Below are 16,988 nucleotides of genomic sequence, written 5' to 3'. Positions count from 1 at the left end.
CTAAACATTTTAGCTAGGCTTACTGAACTGCTGAGTTTAAGACAAAAATAAATTATGGAGAAGCAACAGCACTGACAGAATTAGTGAACATAAGTTTCCTACACTATTACCTACAGAAAATACTTAGGACTCCAAAATATATTTTGCTGATTACACAGATGTTTTCACACTGGAAAAAACTACACCCCCAGGAGGAAAGTCGCTTGGCAAACCTCCTCACTGCTCTGGAAACTCCTGACTTTATTATGACTCTGAGCAATCTATCTACAAGCTGGCTGAAGGATTTTCCAGAGCAGTAATCCTAAAACAAGATTCCCAGTGGCAGACAGAGCATCTCTGACAAGGGAAACAAATTAAGCATTGATCCAAACTTGGACAAAATTTAAATTAGCGTAAAATAGTTAATTTTCCCAGTACTAATTACTACCACCCTAAAATACAATTTAAATTCAAAACTTCTGCCTTCCTGAAACAGGATCAAAATTCTGCTTGTGCCAAATTCCGTCCTGCCCAACTAACCCTATGAATAACTGTCACTGACACCAAGGACAGATCACACAGGAAATATAAACTATCACTTTTGACATCTGAAAAGTGTGCCAACAAAGTTTTTGAGAACATGGTGGGGTGGGTAATAAAATACTAAAACTAGCACACACCAAAACGTAACAATACTCCCACTGATCCAAATTACCTTTATAACTTAAAACATTGAATATTTGAATAGAATGGGAAGAAAAACACACAAAAGAAATCAGCATATATAGGCACACAAAACACCTGTAAGCACTTTTATTACAGAAAAACTAATTTTATTGTAGGAAGCCACTCATTTTATTATCACCACTGCATTAGCCCTTACATATAACTCAATCTGGGTTTGAGGTTTTACTGTTTGTTTGTTTTTACTTTTTAATTATAAAACATACCCTTTCAAGACTAAAGGAGAAAAAAACCACAAAAGAAAACAATCTCAGTTAATTGCAGCTGACACAAAGAAAACACTAGAGAAGGGCTGTGTTTTGCATTTTATTGGCATTTTTCCCTTGGAATAGATTCTGCCATCAGCCACACTGCATGACAGTTTTGATAAGGGACTGTACAGGCAGGAGTTGAACAGGCCTTCCTTTCATGAAGTCAGCTGTTGACACACTTAGCTGTCAGCACTGCCCCAGAAGTCAAACTAAGTCTTCAGAGCTGATAAGCATCAACAAGCTAAACAGATCTGATGCACCCTCAAAAAAACCTCTAGTATTAAGTTTAAGCATACATGAGCTTTTTCATACACTACTGCTTCAAAGGAGATGTAGAAACAACTATTTATTTTAATCTTAAAGGATAAAGAATGATTTGGGCTGATTTCAGGACTAGTTCAAGACTGGAAGAGCTTTTATCTGATCCAAGTTGTATGATCTCTTCCACAGATCCCTTGGCAAAAAGCAGCATACTGTTTCTCTCCTCTCAGGGCAGCATAATGCTGCATATCATCTCCACAGATTGGCACACAGACATGGACTGGAATTGCCTTCCCTTAGGCAACCCATAAATGATGTGAAAAGCCAGTACACAATTTCCCACTGTAGTGTAGAGGAGACCCCACGTTTGAAACTTTGTCATAAATCCACACAAATGCATTCATGGGCTAAAACACAAATTGCAACCCACCAAGCAGCTCTAACAGTTTATCACAAACCTGCTGGCTACTAAAATATGCTACAATAATTGGTGGACTTACATAAAATAAAAAACTATGAAGCCATTGACAGTTGAAATGCAGCAGTAGGAATGCAATTTGGGGAGAAATCAAGATTTCTCTTACTACCAACTGTGTTAAATGGTTTGTTTCTGAAGTTCAGCTGGACAGGCAATCAATTTTTCCCCTCCACAGAAAAATATTGATGGCAAAACAGGATTTCATACTCAACATCACGTCCATTTGTTTTACTGAAATTCTTATTTTGAGGGAACTTCAAAATTCTGTGAAATAGGGCTAAAATTTCTATCAGTATCTTTACATCTTGTGATGTGTGTAAAAAAATATAGTAATGAATATTCAGTATCTTGATGTAAAAACACTGTTATTTTTAAAGAGCATGATAACAGAAGGCAGCACTCTGAGTCAGACTCACCTGACCCAGCCAACTGCACACTCAAAGTGCATGATCAGAAAAATGCTGGCAGGGTATTCTGCAGCCATACTCAGGTCTGGCAATTTTATACACATGTAAATATTTTCAGCATTAATTCAAATGAAACAATTAATAGCAGAAATGTAGTTTTATTACTAATAACTGTGTCAGTGGTGTGCACCTGTGCTTGCATTGTATGACTATTCAAAACAGTCAAACTGGTTAGCACTCATCTTCGATAGCTGTAATCTCAGACGTGTCATTATGAAAAATGGCAGTTCAAAACTAAAACATCTAGAACTGAATAAATATCTCCCAGATAAATAATTCAAATTTTATCTAGGTTTGTTTAGAGATAGTCTGTTCTGTAATGGAGTGTATTTCATAAATGGGAAAACCTTGCAAGTCAATCTATACGAATTTGCATATAGGATGTCAGAACTTACAGTAGTGTTAGTTTCTTTGTTTCTTTGCAATTTAATACAGGTAGAAGAAGGTGTGGGGAAGCCTAAAGGAGAGGTTGGGAGCTACCCTAGAAAGAATTCCTTCAGGTGGTGATGACTGAACATAGTTAGGCTTCCTTCCCAAAATCTTTTCCTGAAGGAATACCACTTTCCACAAAATTTGAGTGCTACAGCTGAAAATATGAATGTTCCCAAGACACTGAAGTCTCAGGCAATTCCAAAGTAGCTAGGCTACATGAAAACTGCCAGCTCATCCAAGACAAAGTGGCTTCTCTTTCTGAAAATTTGCATTAAAGCAGAGGAAGCATGTGCATCTGACAAATTCGTTCAGGACAGACCACTCAACATCAGAAGTTGTTAATCTTTGATATTTTAGAATTTGGCTAAAAGTTATGTTTAGCACACAACCATGAAGAGTGGTTGCTGCACTCTGTTTTTATGTATTCTCCAATTATTTCACATACACACATAATGCAGCCACAGAGTTTGAAGTATAGTTCCTTTGGTTTGCATGGTTGCTTGTTTTTAAGTCAACTTCATACATAACCATCCAGATCTCAAGTTCCAGAATGCTCAGGCCAAATGACTAACTCAAGGTAACCAGTGCAATAATAGGTAGCTATCATTTCTTGATGCCCTTTTATCTGCAACAGCATGTATTACATTCATAGCAAACACTGGTTGCATTGTCCACTCTTCCTCACCAAACCTGTCCTCTACCTTCTAGTTCTGGAAAAAGTAACACTGCTTTTACCTTAACAAAACAAAGATTCCTACTTGCAAATACAAAAATGCACAGACATATGGCTAGATTTATGTTCCAAAGCAGGCACTACAATTAAAAGTTGCTATTAAAGGACTAACAAATATAGCTGGAAATTATAACCATGGATTTCCAGTGATTTTTCTTCAGAAGAAAACCTCCCATTCTTAGTTATCACTGTGTTGTAGTCTTTCCTCAATCTGGTCCAAGCAATAGCTCAGAAATAGAGCCTTTGGAAATAATAATAATAACAATAAAAATAATACTTTTGAATATTTTTCAAGTGATGTTACTCAGACTATTAAAATACAGCAGGAAAATGTGAGATGAATATTCAAAGTCATCCTTCTGATCTTACAGGCCCCACAACAATAACAATGTTATACAATGCCAGAAATCAAATACCACAGTTGCATATTCAAACACAAATCATTCTATGGTGTTACAATGCAGGTCATTCTTTCCACTTTGAAAGGTGTAATGATACTCTTTCTGTAACTAAGGCTATACAAAGACAAGGAAGAGTAAGACTTGAATTTGGAGAAGTTTGCTACAGTGTTACAACAGCTAAGAAGTTTCTCTCATTCACAAACCTGGGGTGAAATGTTAATAACTCAAAGCAACATAACTTTTTAAAGATCAAGAACTCCCTGTGGTGCACCCACTCATGTACAAAAAAAATCACTTGCTACCATGAGAACTCAAGAGTGTCTGGGCAGAGGATTCACACAAGTTCACAAATGCTGTAGCTGCTTAACAAAGTTAACTGGCACCCTTGCCTGCAGATGGTACACTGAAAAACCAAGGAAGTGCTTTCAGGCATTGGTAGCTAAACTGATTGTGAGGCCTATTCTCAACATCTACAAAGTTTGTTAATGTGTCCCTCTTGAAAAAGGAACCTCTTAATGCAGCTCATACCCCAAGCCAAAGAAGAATTCTCTATATTTGTAAAAAATAGCAAATAAACCTGAGCTCAACTCACACAGTAACCCATGTGGCCATGTCAGGGGTACCAGACATAAAAAGGGAACTATGAAAGTAATAAGCCCTGTTAATTTTCAGTGCCTTTCCTCTGAGGGACAGTTTTAGAAGAGAAAGTTTTTCTTGTTTAGAGCCACAAACCTTTGCAGTCAAGTTAAAAACTGAAAGCTCTCAAAATAAGCATATTTTTCCTCTTGCCCTTTACACAGGACAAAGACTGCTCAAATAATAAGGCTGAACTTCCTCTTTTCAAGAGGCAAAATATGTGTTTGTGTCAACCCCAAATCTACAAAAAGCCACAGAACTCTAGGATTTCCTGAATTCCCCAAGTTACTTGTACTTTGAACAAAAATCCCCAGTGCTTCTCTGACTATTGTTTAAAAGTATTTATAATGGCCACATTTCCCTTGATCCAGCTTTCTGTGTATCACACTCTCAGGTTCAAAGTCAGCAAGGTGGGAAACCATCACATTGAATTTCTCCCTCTGGACTATCTGAATGATATTAATGACCACCTTCACAGGATGCTTATTTCTTTTCCAAGCACTGGCAACTGTCCCTCTCTGTTTTAAACTTGTATTATGTACTTGGCTAAATCATCAACCCCCTCTTTGATCATGACTTTGAATATAAATGTAAAAAATTTCTTGACTAGACTGGAATACACACACACAACAGAGTGTGTGACTCTTCTCACAAGTCACTGTTGCCACTGTCCTCAGAATTTTGTTCCACTTCCTGTGAGCCTTCCCACAGCAAATACAAAATTTAATATAGGGCTCTTGCAGGAGACAAGCAACTACCACCTGATTTCTGGTAAAGTACTTTTACAGATGTGGTATTAGGCTGCACTAGCCCACCTGAACACACATTGGAGAGAAAGAGGGATGTCATTTCCTACCATCTTTTAAGGAGTGCTGCTCCCCAGGCTTTCTTTCTACACACGTCTGCATAAGAATATTCCCCCTCTTTCTCAACTATGTTAACTGCTGCCCCTCCTTTCAATTTTATATTGCTTGTGGGTTCTGTTGTAGCTTTCTTTCCTAAACTCACAGTTTCAGATTTTGTAGTAGTTTTCCCATGTCCTGCCTGGGATTCACAACCTGGTGGAATTCACCTCTCACTACTCCTCCATTATGGGAGCAGCTGACACCAGATCTCCCAGTTCAACATGAAGTATGTATGTATTTTGAAATCTCAAGAAAATTAAAACCATCTCAAATATGACAACAAAAATCCTTGATGTTGTAAGGCCTATAAGCCTTTTGCATTGACACTTAGTATAAAACATGAGTAAAGTCATCAACGTGAAAACTACCAGACACCAGGGATGTACATGTACACAATTTCCTCTCCCACTTTGTCTGTTAATGCCAATTCCCAAGTGAAGCCTGGCCTGCAAGCCTAAAATTTGCATCCCCCCACAATATAATAGCCTGCAAGCCAATTCAGCTCTTTGCTTAATCAATCAACCGCTAAGCCAGCACTCCCTCAACTATTTAGTGCTGCTCATTTTTCAAGAGAACATAAGTTTATGCCTCACTCCCAATGCAATTAGCATATTATGATGATGCAAAAGAAATAACAAACTTGCAGCTCCTTCCATACCAAGTAACTCTTCCAGCTTTCAAAAGTGAAACAAGGGCTCCCTGAAGCAGTTGAAGCTATTCTCTGTGCTCATTACCTACTCACTTTTTCCACTGGACAGTGGAAATTTTGATTTCTCAACACTTGCTGGTTAATAAAACAAAACCAGGGATTTTTGACTTGATATTTCACTCAATGCCACTAATAGCTGTGTCTCAAAATGCAACAAGATATCCAAAAGTTATAATACAAACTCACATTATGTGAACTGCTACAATCATTAAAGTTCTGCTATTTAAATCCCTCCAGAAGATTGAGATGAGATTATGACAAGAACCATAAAACTACATATACTACCTCATCTTCTTCCTCATTTGTCAATTAAATCCTTGTATATGATTGTATTAAGTCTCAAGGTCTCCTGAGAAAATACCAAAATGAAAAATCTTTATTTATAGCATCAAGACCCATAACACTTACTTTTTTTTGTATATTAGATGAAGACCAAAGTAACTCCTGCATTGCACATCACCACTGAAATGTGATAATGCCCAGACTGCTTAAAAAGCATCTACTTTGGCTGGGGGACAGGGTGGTATTTTGTCAATTTTTAAACTAGTATTTTAAAATACATCAGATTTCCGACATGTTTTAAACAGTTTTATCTGGCTGATCTTCAGTGATGCACCAGGTGCTTCAAAGGCACATCAGTAATCAACACTTCATGCCAAACTGAGTGAACCCCAAAATTGCATAGTTCATGGGTGATCTAATACAAAAGTGCTCTAAGGACACGATGAGGGCAGGTAGGGGAGCATGGAATAGGATTTGGGAAAGACACAGACTTTGAAAGGTATGACAGGAAAAAAGCTCTCAAAACACTTGCCAAAATTCCACAGTATTAGAAACTTTGCAGCTGGGAAAAATACTAAACAGCAGGACCAACTAGGCTGAAAATTTGTCTCCTGTGAAGATGATGTCTTCTTTCTCAGTGTACCCCTTCTTACACACTGCATATCCCTTAGGAAATCCAATGAGCTGACTAACGAAGAAAAAGATGGATCAAAAAGTTAAGCATTATGCTTCAAAACTGCCTATACTTACGGCAACAAAACGGATTTCAGCTTTTCTGCAAAATCAATTAATTATTATTTTGCTAATTATCCTGACTTCCCCACTTCACGTCCAAGGGACATTTCAGCCAGAACTGGAGTTACTTGACATGCACACCAGAAGAGTTGTGCTGTCCAAAAGGTGCTGCTGATGGCACATGGTGCAGGTTACTGAGAGGACAGGGGATATCATCATCCCTTAGGCTCTGAGAAAGGTTGGTCCAAAAGGCAAGGAAGTGGATGCCAATGCTCTAGAACATAACAGTACAGGTTATATCACACTTCTAATGAGGATTGGGAGATACGGTGGGCAGAGCCTGAACAGGCAGTAGTTCTGCCTCTCCTGTACTCTCACATTTCAGCAGATCTTCAGCTTCTTGCTTAAGAACTTTGTGCTGTCTTCCATCACAAACTTTATGGTTTTAGTCAGACAACAAGAGAGAATATTCTAATTATTCTTTTTAAAAAGACACATATATATGCGTGCATATATCTATATAAGAGACGGTATCAATCTCAAAAACAGAACTAAATATTCACAGAATTACATCCTAAAAGTCTAAGTGAAAAGATATTCAGACTTTTCCTAAATTTATTTTTTTCATACCATGATTCTCTAGTTCTATGGGTTCTCCCAAAAAAGTGTCTTACAGATGGCACACATCTCTAATGTGCTCTTCTCCCCAAAACACTAAGCATCTGGCATGCCTACTGTTTAATTACACAACATGCTCATGCAGGAGAAAACATTTTCAAGCTTGGAATCTTATGCTCAAACTCTGATTAAATGCAATAGCAGAGCTCTTCACAGTCACAAAAAAGTTTACAAACAGAAGCAAAACCACTATTAATACACAGCAAGCTGATCTTCAGTAAGTTTCTGTATGTGCAAAAATAGTAATTTTATGATTTGAAGGGGTTGAGAGGATGCAAATTTTACAAGAAGCTGTATGACAATTTTGTTAAATTGTTGAACACTGACACTACAACTGAAGTATTAGTTTACTTTGGAAAACAACACAGACTAGCTGCATCTCTTGAACTTTAGATGTATGCTGAGTCAAACTACTATTCTATCCTCCCATCTTCAGAAATACATATTGAAGTAGTTAATCTGTAACTTTTCTACTCTAACAAAACACTCCCACTAAGACTGACACCCCAAATTCTTTTATCACTGAATAGTGCACTCCCTCTGCTGGCACAGCACAGACCTCACACCTCAGCAGAGGTCTGTGACACTTCTTGAGATGTACACCTGATGCAGCTCTGTTAACTTAAATCACTTCCTTTAGAGAAACTGTCCTTAAGAGAAAACTCTCTAATAACTGACTTCTCTGATTAAATCTTCCAAGGGGACAACAAGAGACCATGGGCTGTCCTTCTCAGTCAACTAGAAAATCTGTACTTGCCAGGCTCACAGACATTTTCCAGGTGAAGGGCTTCTGAAGATTCACTGTTACAGCATTTCTAACTTTCCAACAAGTAGTTCTGAGATGTCAAATAAAACACACACAGAAGCAAGAGCTTGCAGCAGTAAGCTGACATTACCAACTCCCATTCAGTCATGCAAGGACTGCATTTTCACTGTTTGTCTATGTTTTAATAAAGTGTGAGAATCTTATTAAAGCATTGTTTTAAGAGGTGTTGTGTCTCCTCACATGGAAACCAAAGAGAGTTTAGACTCCTCAAAAGAACTGTACTAGATTAATTTAGTACTTGACCAAACCAGAAGGAGCTGCAAAAAAGTTTAATCTTTTGGGCCATATTTGAAACTTTTAATATTTTAGCTTTGAGGCAGAAGATTAACCCTCAGCTAACAGAGACACACTTATACATAAGAAGGTTTAGCATATAGTCACAAGGAGTTTCATCAACACACACTGCTAATACACTGACAGCATACCTGTGATGTGTAAGCAGCTATTCCCTCTTTTTAAGCTCTGATATACTAGGATGAAAACATCATTTTTGAATGTGCCCCATGTCAGTCAACAAGAGAACAGCCATATGTTTTAGCCTGAACTCATGCTGATTTCTTCTCAAGAAAACCTTCAGTTTAACTATCAAAAAGTGAAGGTAACTTCTAAAAAAAAGTTAATGCATGTATCTGTGAGCTTGGTTTTCCCTCTTGCTTATATATGTTGCAGAAAAATATTCAAGTGTCTTCTCACTACAGTGTACAAAAACCTTAGGCACGGAGAGATAGGGGCTGCCCACCCCAAGAAACACAGATGCAGGGGGAGAAGAATGAAGCATTTACAAGAACAACCAAAAGAACAATTGTGAAAAAGCATTAAGTGCTGTTTTATGGTTTTATGTACTTACTTGCTCCTTTGAAATAGCTAATAAGTATCTTTGCAATAAATTACATTTCACATAACAATCAGAACAGTCCGATATGACAATCAGAACCTCTGGGTTTCTCCAAGACAAAAAGTAAACCTGTGTAGTCTAACAGGTCAAAGTAATTCCCTCAGACAATCTTGTTTTCTGGTTTTGAATTATCAAGAAGTGTTGGTAACTTACCTCACAAACAGATGTGATGTTAATGTTAACCATTTTGTCGATCGTCTGCAAGAACACAAAGTTTTGGTGTTTACTCATTTGAAGTTATTTGAACAGTATTTATATATCCTCTGGGTTTAAGTGCTGGGATAAATTATCTGCCTTTTCTCCTTGCCTACCTGGTTAAGTATCAGGAATAGTGACAGGCTTTCAGAGCAAAGTCTGTGAATTGCTCTTGGTCAGGTTTCATCTTTGCTTAGGGACTTGCATTGATACAGAACCGTACAGGTGTATCACACTGACATTCTATTTCCTAACACTATTTGCAATACTTATGAACTTGAATGAATTCTTATCTTTCTACACATTTTAAAATTAACTACTGTATTATATTCTTCACCATTTTAGTGACTCCAAGTTTATTCAGCTGGATTTAATTTTTTTTTTTTGGTTAAACATTATGAAATTTATTTGAAGGTGAACCAAACACTAGATGTATTTAACAACACTTAAGCAGAAAACACAAAAGCACAGTGGGCCCAGTGAGCTACAGGGGTTTCAGGAAGAAAATCATGCACTAGTGAAATTGTTCATAATCGGATTTTTCAATGTATTCAGTACAATCAAGATTGTCCCTACATTATGAACTGCCTAAAAGGGTCATATTTAAGTTTGTAAGTGTTATGCACTATGCAGCTTTCATCCATGAAAGTGCTTGCTTGCCTTCAGTAAGAAGCCCCCCAGCACAAGCTAAAGTAGCTCATAAACAACAGCCAGATGAGACCAGGAACAGGAGCAGAAGAAGCAGAAAAGAATATGTGAAGAACACCAAAAAGTGAGACTGCAATTATCAGCATTGTGTTATGCTGATTATGGAAATCTCCAAGCTTTTGAACACTTAATTCTAATCAGAAAACCTCATTATGTGGGTTCCTTAACCAAATCTAAATACTTCTGTAATATCTGCTAACGACAGTAGAACACTAGAAGGCACCACAAATGCACTTACCTTCTCAAGCTCTGGAATATCAAGAAAATATTCAGGATAAGCATAGGACATTCCCACATTGTTGACTGAAAGAAAAGGATGAATCAGATCACTTGGATGCCCCCTGCATAACGACAATTTCCAAGCAATGAAATGTTGCATTTAAGACATTCTAAGTGCTTTGGCCAAGTTTCCTGCACTGTAAGCATCCCCGCGCACAGCAGCGGAATGCGGGTTCTCTGCCATTGCAATTCTCCCACTGTTTGCAAGCTGCCCCGCCCATCACCTGGCCCACAGCTGGGGTCACGGCGCTGTCTCTGCTCAGCGGGGTGCGGCGGCAGGGAGCGGCGGCCTGGCGGGACAGCAGCCGGGCGCTTCCCCCGCCGCTCCCGCTCCATCAGCACGCCGAGCGCGCTGCGGGCGCGGGCAGCGGCCGGCAGGTGGCAGCAGAGCCCGGCGGGCCGGGCGGGCGCGCCCCGCACCCCGCGCCGCGCCCCGCCCGCCTCCCTGCGCGGAGATTCCCCGCGGGAAACCCTGCCCCGGCACCCCCACGCCGCAGCCCACCACTGCGACCGCCTGCAGACGCTGCTTACAATGCTGCACAACGGCGCCGTTTTATTCTCGGACGTGAAACCGATACCCATTCTCTAAAGCCCAGCCCCAACAGGAGAAAACTTCTAATTCTGTTGGAAAACAGTGCTGCTTTGCAGCCTCGAAATCCATAGAGCACATTGATATGGAGACAAAAAGCAGCAACCCAAAGGGATCTCCGCTTCATAAGTATCTGTTGTTCATCTTATGCAAGTGAATCGCGTGACATGTGGTTGCTGTGGCAACATTTTACATTTATATAGTGTCTTACACCCCAGAGAATCCCAAAGCGCTGTGTATGCTCAGCAGCACTGTGCACCTCCAGGCAGGAGTCTGCACGGGGACAAGAAACGTCATCAAAAGGCACTGATGCCTTTTTCGAAAAATAAAATAAAATAGCCCCTCCATCTGTGCCAAAAGCTATCGTTTTAAGACCCAGCCTGAAAGATAATTTAAGTAGCAACAGGGATGCAGAATGTGCAAGAAACAGGAGAAAGAGATTCTGGCAAAGTGCACCAACTTCATTCAGAACTCCCTCAAGCTCTTTCAGTCCAGATCTCAGTGAATTTATGGAAGTTCATTAGTCATGCTGTGTGTTTCCAATTTTTAACTTTTAAATAACCTTTAAAAATTGAGGTGAGGAATTGAGGGGAACAGGGGATTGGCAAATTCCCAGCCGACATTTGCTATATTTAGAAAGAGTGAAAAGGTTTTAAAAGGAAGAAGATCCAGTCTTGCTACCGCCAGAGTGAACCAAATTTTTTTCTTCTTTCCATCCAAAAATAAGCTATTTTTGGTTCCATCTCTCTGGAAAGGATTTTGGCTATGAATTGTAGCAGGGTTATGGGACTAACCTTGGTAATTCTCTCCAAATTTAGAATGCTTATATGATTCATGCTACAGAGACAGTCACGCGAAATTCACACCCCTTACTGCAGGCTGGGTCCTAGATATGCACCTTTCCACTTTCTGCAATCATTTCTGCTGCAACACACCATTTAAAAAAACACGTTTTGGGTTGTACCACCATATTTTAACTAGAAAAGAAATGGATAGTGACAGGGTAAGATACTGTCCAGCACAAACTCCTTTCAAGAATCAGAGCTATTTAAGAATGGCAAAAGAAATATTTCCCACCTCTGCTTGTTTAACATATTGCTGTAGCTAGCACATGTTCGAAGTCACTGACAGACGCTGTTTTGAACACACAGCAAAACATTATGCAAACTCTTTTAGCCTTCCTACGTGGGTGAGGAGAAGCTTCCAAATAAGAAGTTTACAAGGATTTCAATCTGTAAGTACTTTAGTTAGACTCTGTGCAACTCCATAATTAGAAGCTCGTTCTTGAGCAGTACGTGTGGAGACTCCTATGTCTCCAAGTATAAGATTAAAAAATAATCAGCATTGATCACTGGTGACTGTGCTGTGCTACCTATGCTTCTCATACCTACTGTTCCAGATGAGACCCAAAAGAAGGAAATATGCTGGAACCTGAGAACTCAACCCTTTTGGCTGTTACCTATGTTTTCTTCCATACAAAAACACATGAAAAGCACAGCTCAACAGAAGCAACATTCTAGATTGTAATAAATATTACAGAATTTAAAATATAAGGCACTAAAGCATGAGAATTATTACCATAAAAAAATTAAAATACTATCTTCCTGGAATAGCCATCATCTGTGTAGAAAAATTACATTAGCAAATGGTTTCTGTTAATACAGCTATAACTGGGGGAAAGAAAATACCTGTGTATCATATAATCTGGTGATATTGAACACAAGATCAACTAAAACAGCTAGTAATTAGTTAGAAGAGAGGTTTTTGTAAACCTCACTGACAATGGCTGCAAGGAAAAATAAAAAGCTGAGGAACTCAGCTAGAGAATACACAACTCTACAGCATTTAGTTGCTATTTTTACCATGTTTTTAGCCAAGGTGCTCATGCAAATAAAAGCAAGAAGCAGGCTCTTTTTAAGGAATGTGCTTTGTTTTCCTGTAATGAGCTTACACAAAATTTGACACACACACACTGCTTTAGTGTCCTGTTTGTGCAAGGCTATAAAGAGTCAGACTTTCGTGATTTTTTAAATCACTATAACCTAATCACAGCCTAAGAAATTATAAAAACCCTTCCAGTGTGGATATGTACCTTGCACAGTAAAAGATTTGATGGTGTTTTGAGACATTTAAATAATCTACCCTCCTGCAGCAATTGCTATGTGGAAGGCAGCTTGCAAGCCTTACACTCCCCGAGTGGATGTTGACAGGACAGATTAGAATGCATATTAATTTCACTTTTCAAAGTTTCTTTGGAACTTATTTCCTTCAGAAACAAGGAACAAAGCATTCACAGCTGTGTCACAACTCTCTTTACACAAAACACATCCTTGGCAGTTGAAGGTACTCCATAGGCTTTGAATTTTTATAGCAATTAAATACTAGATGCCATGAGTTGTATGTACTCAAGTCTGTTAAAAGTAGTAAGGAGCATTCTGGAGTTTATCCTTTAATGTTATTTTTTAATTGCATTTTTATATACACTGTTTGCTTGAGCGTTATTTTCAAATATTGTACAACAAGTTTAACTACTAGCAATGAAGTTCATACAGTATATTACCATGCATATAACAAATTTGCTTTGAAATATGCCTAAAATAGCCCACAGTTGCAGCTCCAATTGCTGCACTTCAGGTCAGTAAGATGAGTTTTGTAGTGAAGAGTGCATTATCAGATGGCAGGTACTAGTAGATGTCTGAGCAACATGATTTTTTTTTCATGTGTTTAACCATCACAAGTTCTTATCTCTGTATCAACCATAGTTAATACACAGACATAATATGTTTCCAAGGGAAAAAAGAAAAATAAAGAAACCACAGAACACCACTAAGTAATTGCCTCTACCCCACTGTTCAAAAGAGTCAGGTAATTTGCTGTCATGTTGGAACTCTTCTTAGCTTGTGGTAAAACACCTATATGAAATCACCTCAGTCTATATTTGTTGAAGTAACTGAAGGGATCACCTTGTCTTTTCAAGGACTCCCACACCACCTACACTCCTGTGATGCAGCAAACCATACTCAGGCATATTGTGCTCCTATCAGCAAAAGAAACACAGCTTACCAACATGGCCAGAAAATGCTTAAGCCTTTTGAAGCAGGAGACAGTTACTTGATGTTCTATTATAATGATTGAATTTTAACAGCTCTGTAATTAAAAGTTCATGGTTCTCCCACAGAGCTCTACTCCTAAACTGAATGTCTCCTAAGCTAAATATGTGAAGCTTGCTTAGGATTTAAGATGGCATTAGGTCATAGAATCATAGGATAATTGGATTGAAAGGGACACTAAAAGTCATTTAGTTCAATTCCTGTGACATCTTCATCCAGGTCAGGTTGCTCAGAGCCCCATCCAACCTTGCCTTGAACGTTCCCAGAGATGGGGCATCCTCCACCTCTCTGAGTAACCTGATCCAATGTTTCAATACCTTTTTTTCTTCACCTAATCTAAATCTACACTCTTTCAGCTCAAAGCCATTGCTTCTTGCAACAGTCCTATTACACAGGCCCTGTTAAAAAGTGTCCCCATCTTTCTTACAAGCCTCCTTTAGGTACTGAGCAGCCACAACAAGATCTCCCCTGAGAGAGGCCTTCTCCAGGCTCAACAGCCCCAAGTGCTCATGTCACAGTCTGTGCAGTCACAAGCTGCAGTAGGAAGCCTCTAACAATCACAGAATAACACACTGAACACATTCAATAAACATTACAAATTCCTAGAAAGTAGGCACACATGCACGTTGTGAAGTTAGACTCCAACACACCATCTCATGTAGTATATCAACAGCAAGGCAGAAAACATCTCAAGCATGCAGCAACATAGCCTTAGTCAGAAAAACAGTATCTTTTGTGAATTAGTTTCGATAAACTTCAGTATGGGAAGAAGTTAGTAGACATGTCAAGACAAAACACCACAATGAAAGATTTAGAAAGATCAGATACAAACCTAAAACACCAATCTCTAGGCCTTCCAACCCTGCTTTGATTCCATTGTAAATTTCTCTCTCTCCAAAGTCCGCCACAATGACTTTTGTTTCCACTTTGTACTTCTCCCCTAGGAAAAAAAAAAACAAACAGTTTTGAAAAGTTTGAAATAGTTTACCATTCAGATATTAAGACTGTATCAGTTATTAGGTTTTACAAAACATTTTAAGCAGCTAGCATTATGTGTGAACATTTTCACCTTTGCAATGGGAATCCTTGAATTTTAACATTACCTGCACAGAAGTAGCACATAAAACTACTTTTGGTAAGAACATAAGTTCTCAAATGATTCAGCACATTTTATTTGTAAGGGACAAGAAAGGTGGTGAGACAGCAAATTATACACCTTTGAATAAAACAAAAAATTGAGAAATCTGAAAGCATATATACACACCAGTATTCACATACAGCTTGACAAGAACACTTTTTTTCAACTTAAACCAAATGGCAAATGAGTTGCTTCAGACAATGCAAAACAATTCTTTATTGCCCTCCATTTCTGTTCTTACTTCTGGTCTCACAAAACTTTTGAATCTTTAGTTTTTTGAACATGTACCAAAAAGGGAACGTGTGGGTGAACAAGAAGAGCGGAACTTCAAATTTGATCACTCCAAAGCCCTTCTGATGTGCTGTCATCTTCAGCCTTACTAGAACAGGAAAAATAAATGTAGGCAACTACATTTTGAAAGAGAAGGTGGCAAGGAGTAAAAATACTCCATTTAAAAAGCAACTCTGCTTTCATCAAGCTAAATTATATTGAATTAAAAGCAGTTCAATGTCCCTTCAGACTTCAAAAAAGCAGAATTGTAGCTTAACATTGCAGCATCTCTGTTCTGCTGCACTCGACTCCCACCCTAGCATTCCTTAAGGGACCTGTATACAGCTAAAGAAGGATTTTGCAGCACTTTGCCCCCAGAGCCATTCATAAAAACCAGTGCCATGTTAAAGGGAAAAGAATCATTCACAAAAAAGATTAGAAGCAGCCAGATTCCCATGATGCTCCTTCCCATTCAAGGGAAAGCCGAGACTCCCATGATCCTGCCATCCATTCATGCAGAATCATGAATCTACTGAACTCACGGGTTTGCTGGCTGCCTCCCCTCCCCCCCCCAATATCCCTAATGGCAGATGAAATTATTTCTGCTCTTTTTCCCATCCTCAACCTCTTCATCTCCCCTGAACAGCTGCATTGTTTAAAAATCCCCTGAGAGATGTTGCTATGTCAAATGACGACGTAAATAGCATTAAGCCCCTACTGCAGCAGCAGTCTTGTGATCGCGTCACAAGAAAATCAAGTTCAGCACTGGAGGGGGGGGCATAGAAATGGTCTATTTTTGAACACAGCTGTTCTAATGTTTAGCACACACATTTGGTTTTTTACAGGACACAGAATTAAGGGCAACGTTAGAGGCTCATCTCATACGTGCAAATGGACTGGATGGGCAAAGCCTAAGTCACACACTTTACACACGTGTTCATTTTTAACTGTTTTGTGGGATCTGCAGCTGTCTTCACTGCCACTCGGATGCCTTGTGAAATGAAGGTTACTTAAAGGGCCCAAACACCATTCTCAAACTTGCCCAATTGGTACTGCCCTTTTTACACTAAACGCTCTTCATTAGGATTGTTACCAGCCCCTCTTCAAAGCTTCCTGAAATCACTACTGAGATACTAAGGGAACACAGTAAAGACAAATCTGAATACTATAAACAGAAATTATACTATAAATTATATACACAGTACTATAAATAGAAAACTAAAATAAGAAGTGTTCATACTACTATTCATACAAGACCCTTCTTTGAGCCTTCAGAAAACTAGCCAA

The 16,988-nt window shown here is 38.8% G+C and overlaps 1 protein-coding gene across 1 annotated transcript in view; it reads right to left on the bottom strand.

Moving 5' to 3' along the window:
* Positions 1-16,988, bottom strand: part of HSD17B12 (hydroxysteroid 17-beta dehydrogenase 12) — an 81,072-nt gene that overhangs the window by 17,629 nt on the left and 46,455 nt on the right. The window contains 3 exon segments of the mRNA XM_079308485.1: positions 9,566-9,610; positions 10,554-10,618; positions 15,126-15,233. Of these exon segments, the coding sequence (XP_079164611.1) occupies positions 9,566-9,610; positions 10,554-10,618; positions 15,126-15,233 (218 nt within the window).

This window comes from Erithacus rubecula (genome assembly GCF_903797595.1).
Source record: "Erithacus rubecula genome assembly, chromosome: 6".
NCBI classification, from domain to species: Eukaryota; Metazoa; Chordata; class Aves; order Passeriformes; family Muscicapidae; genus Erithacus; species Erithacus rubecula.
This window is presented reverse-complemented; position numbering and strand designations above follow the sequence as displayed.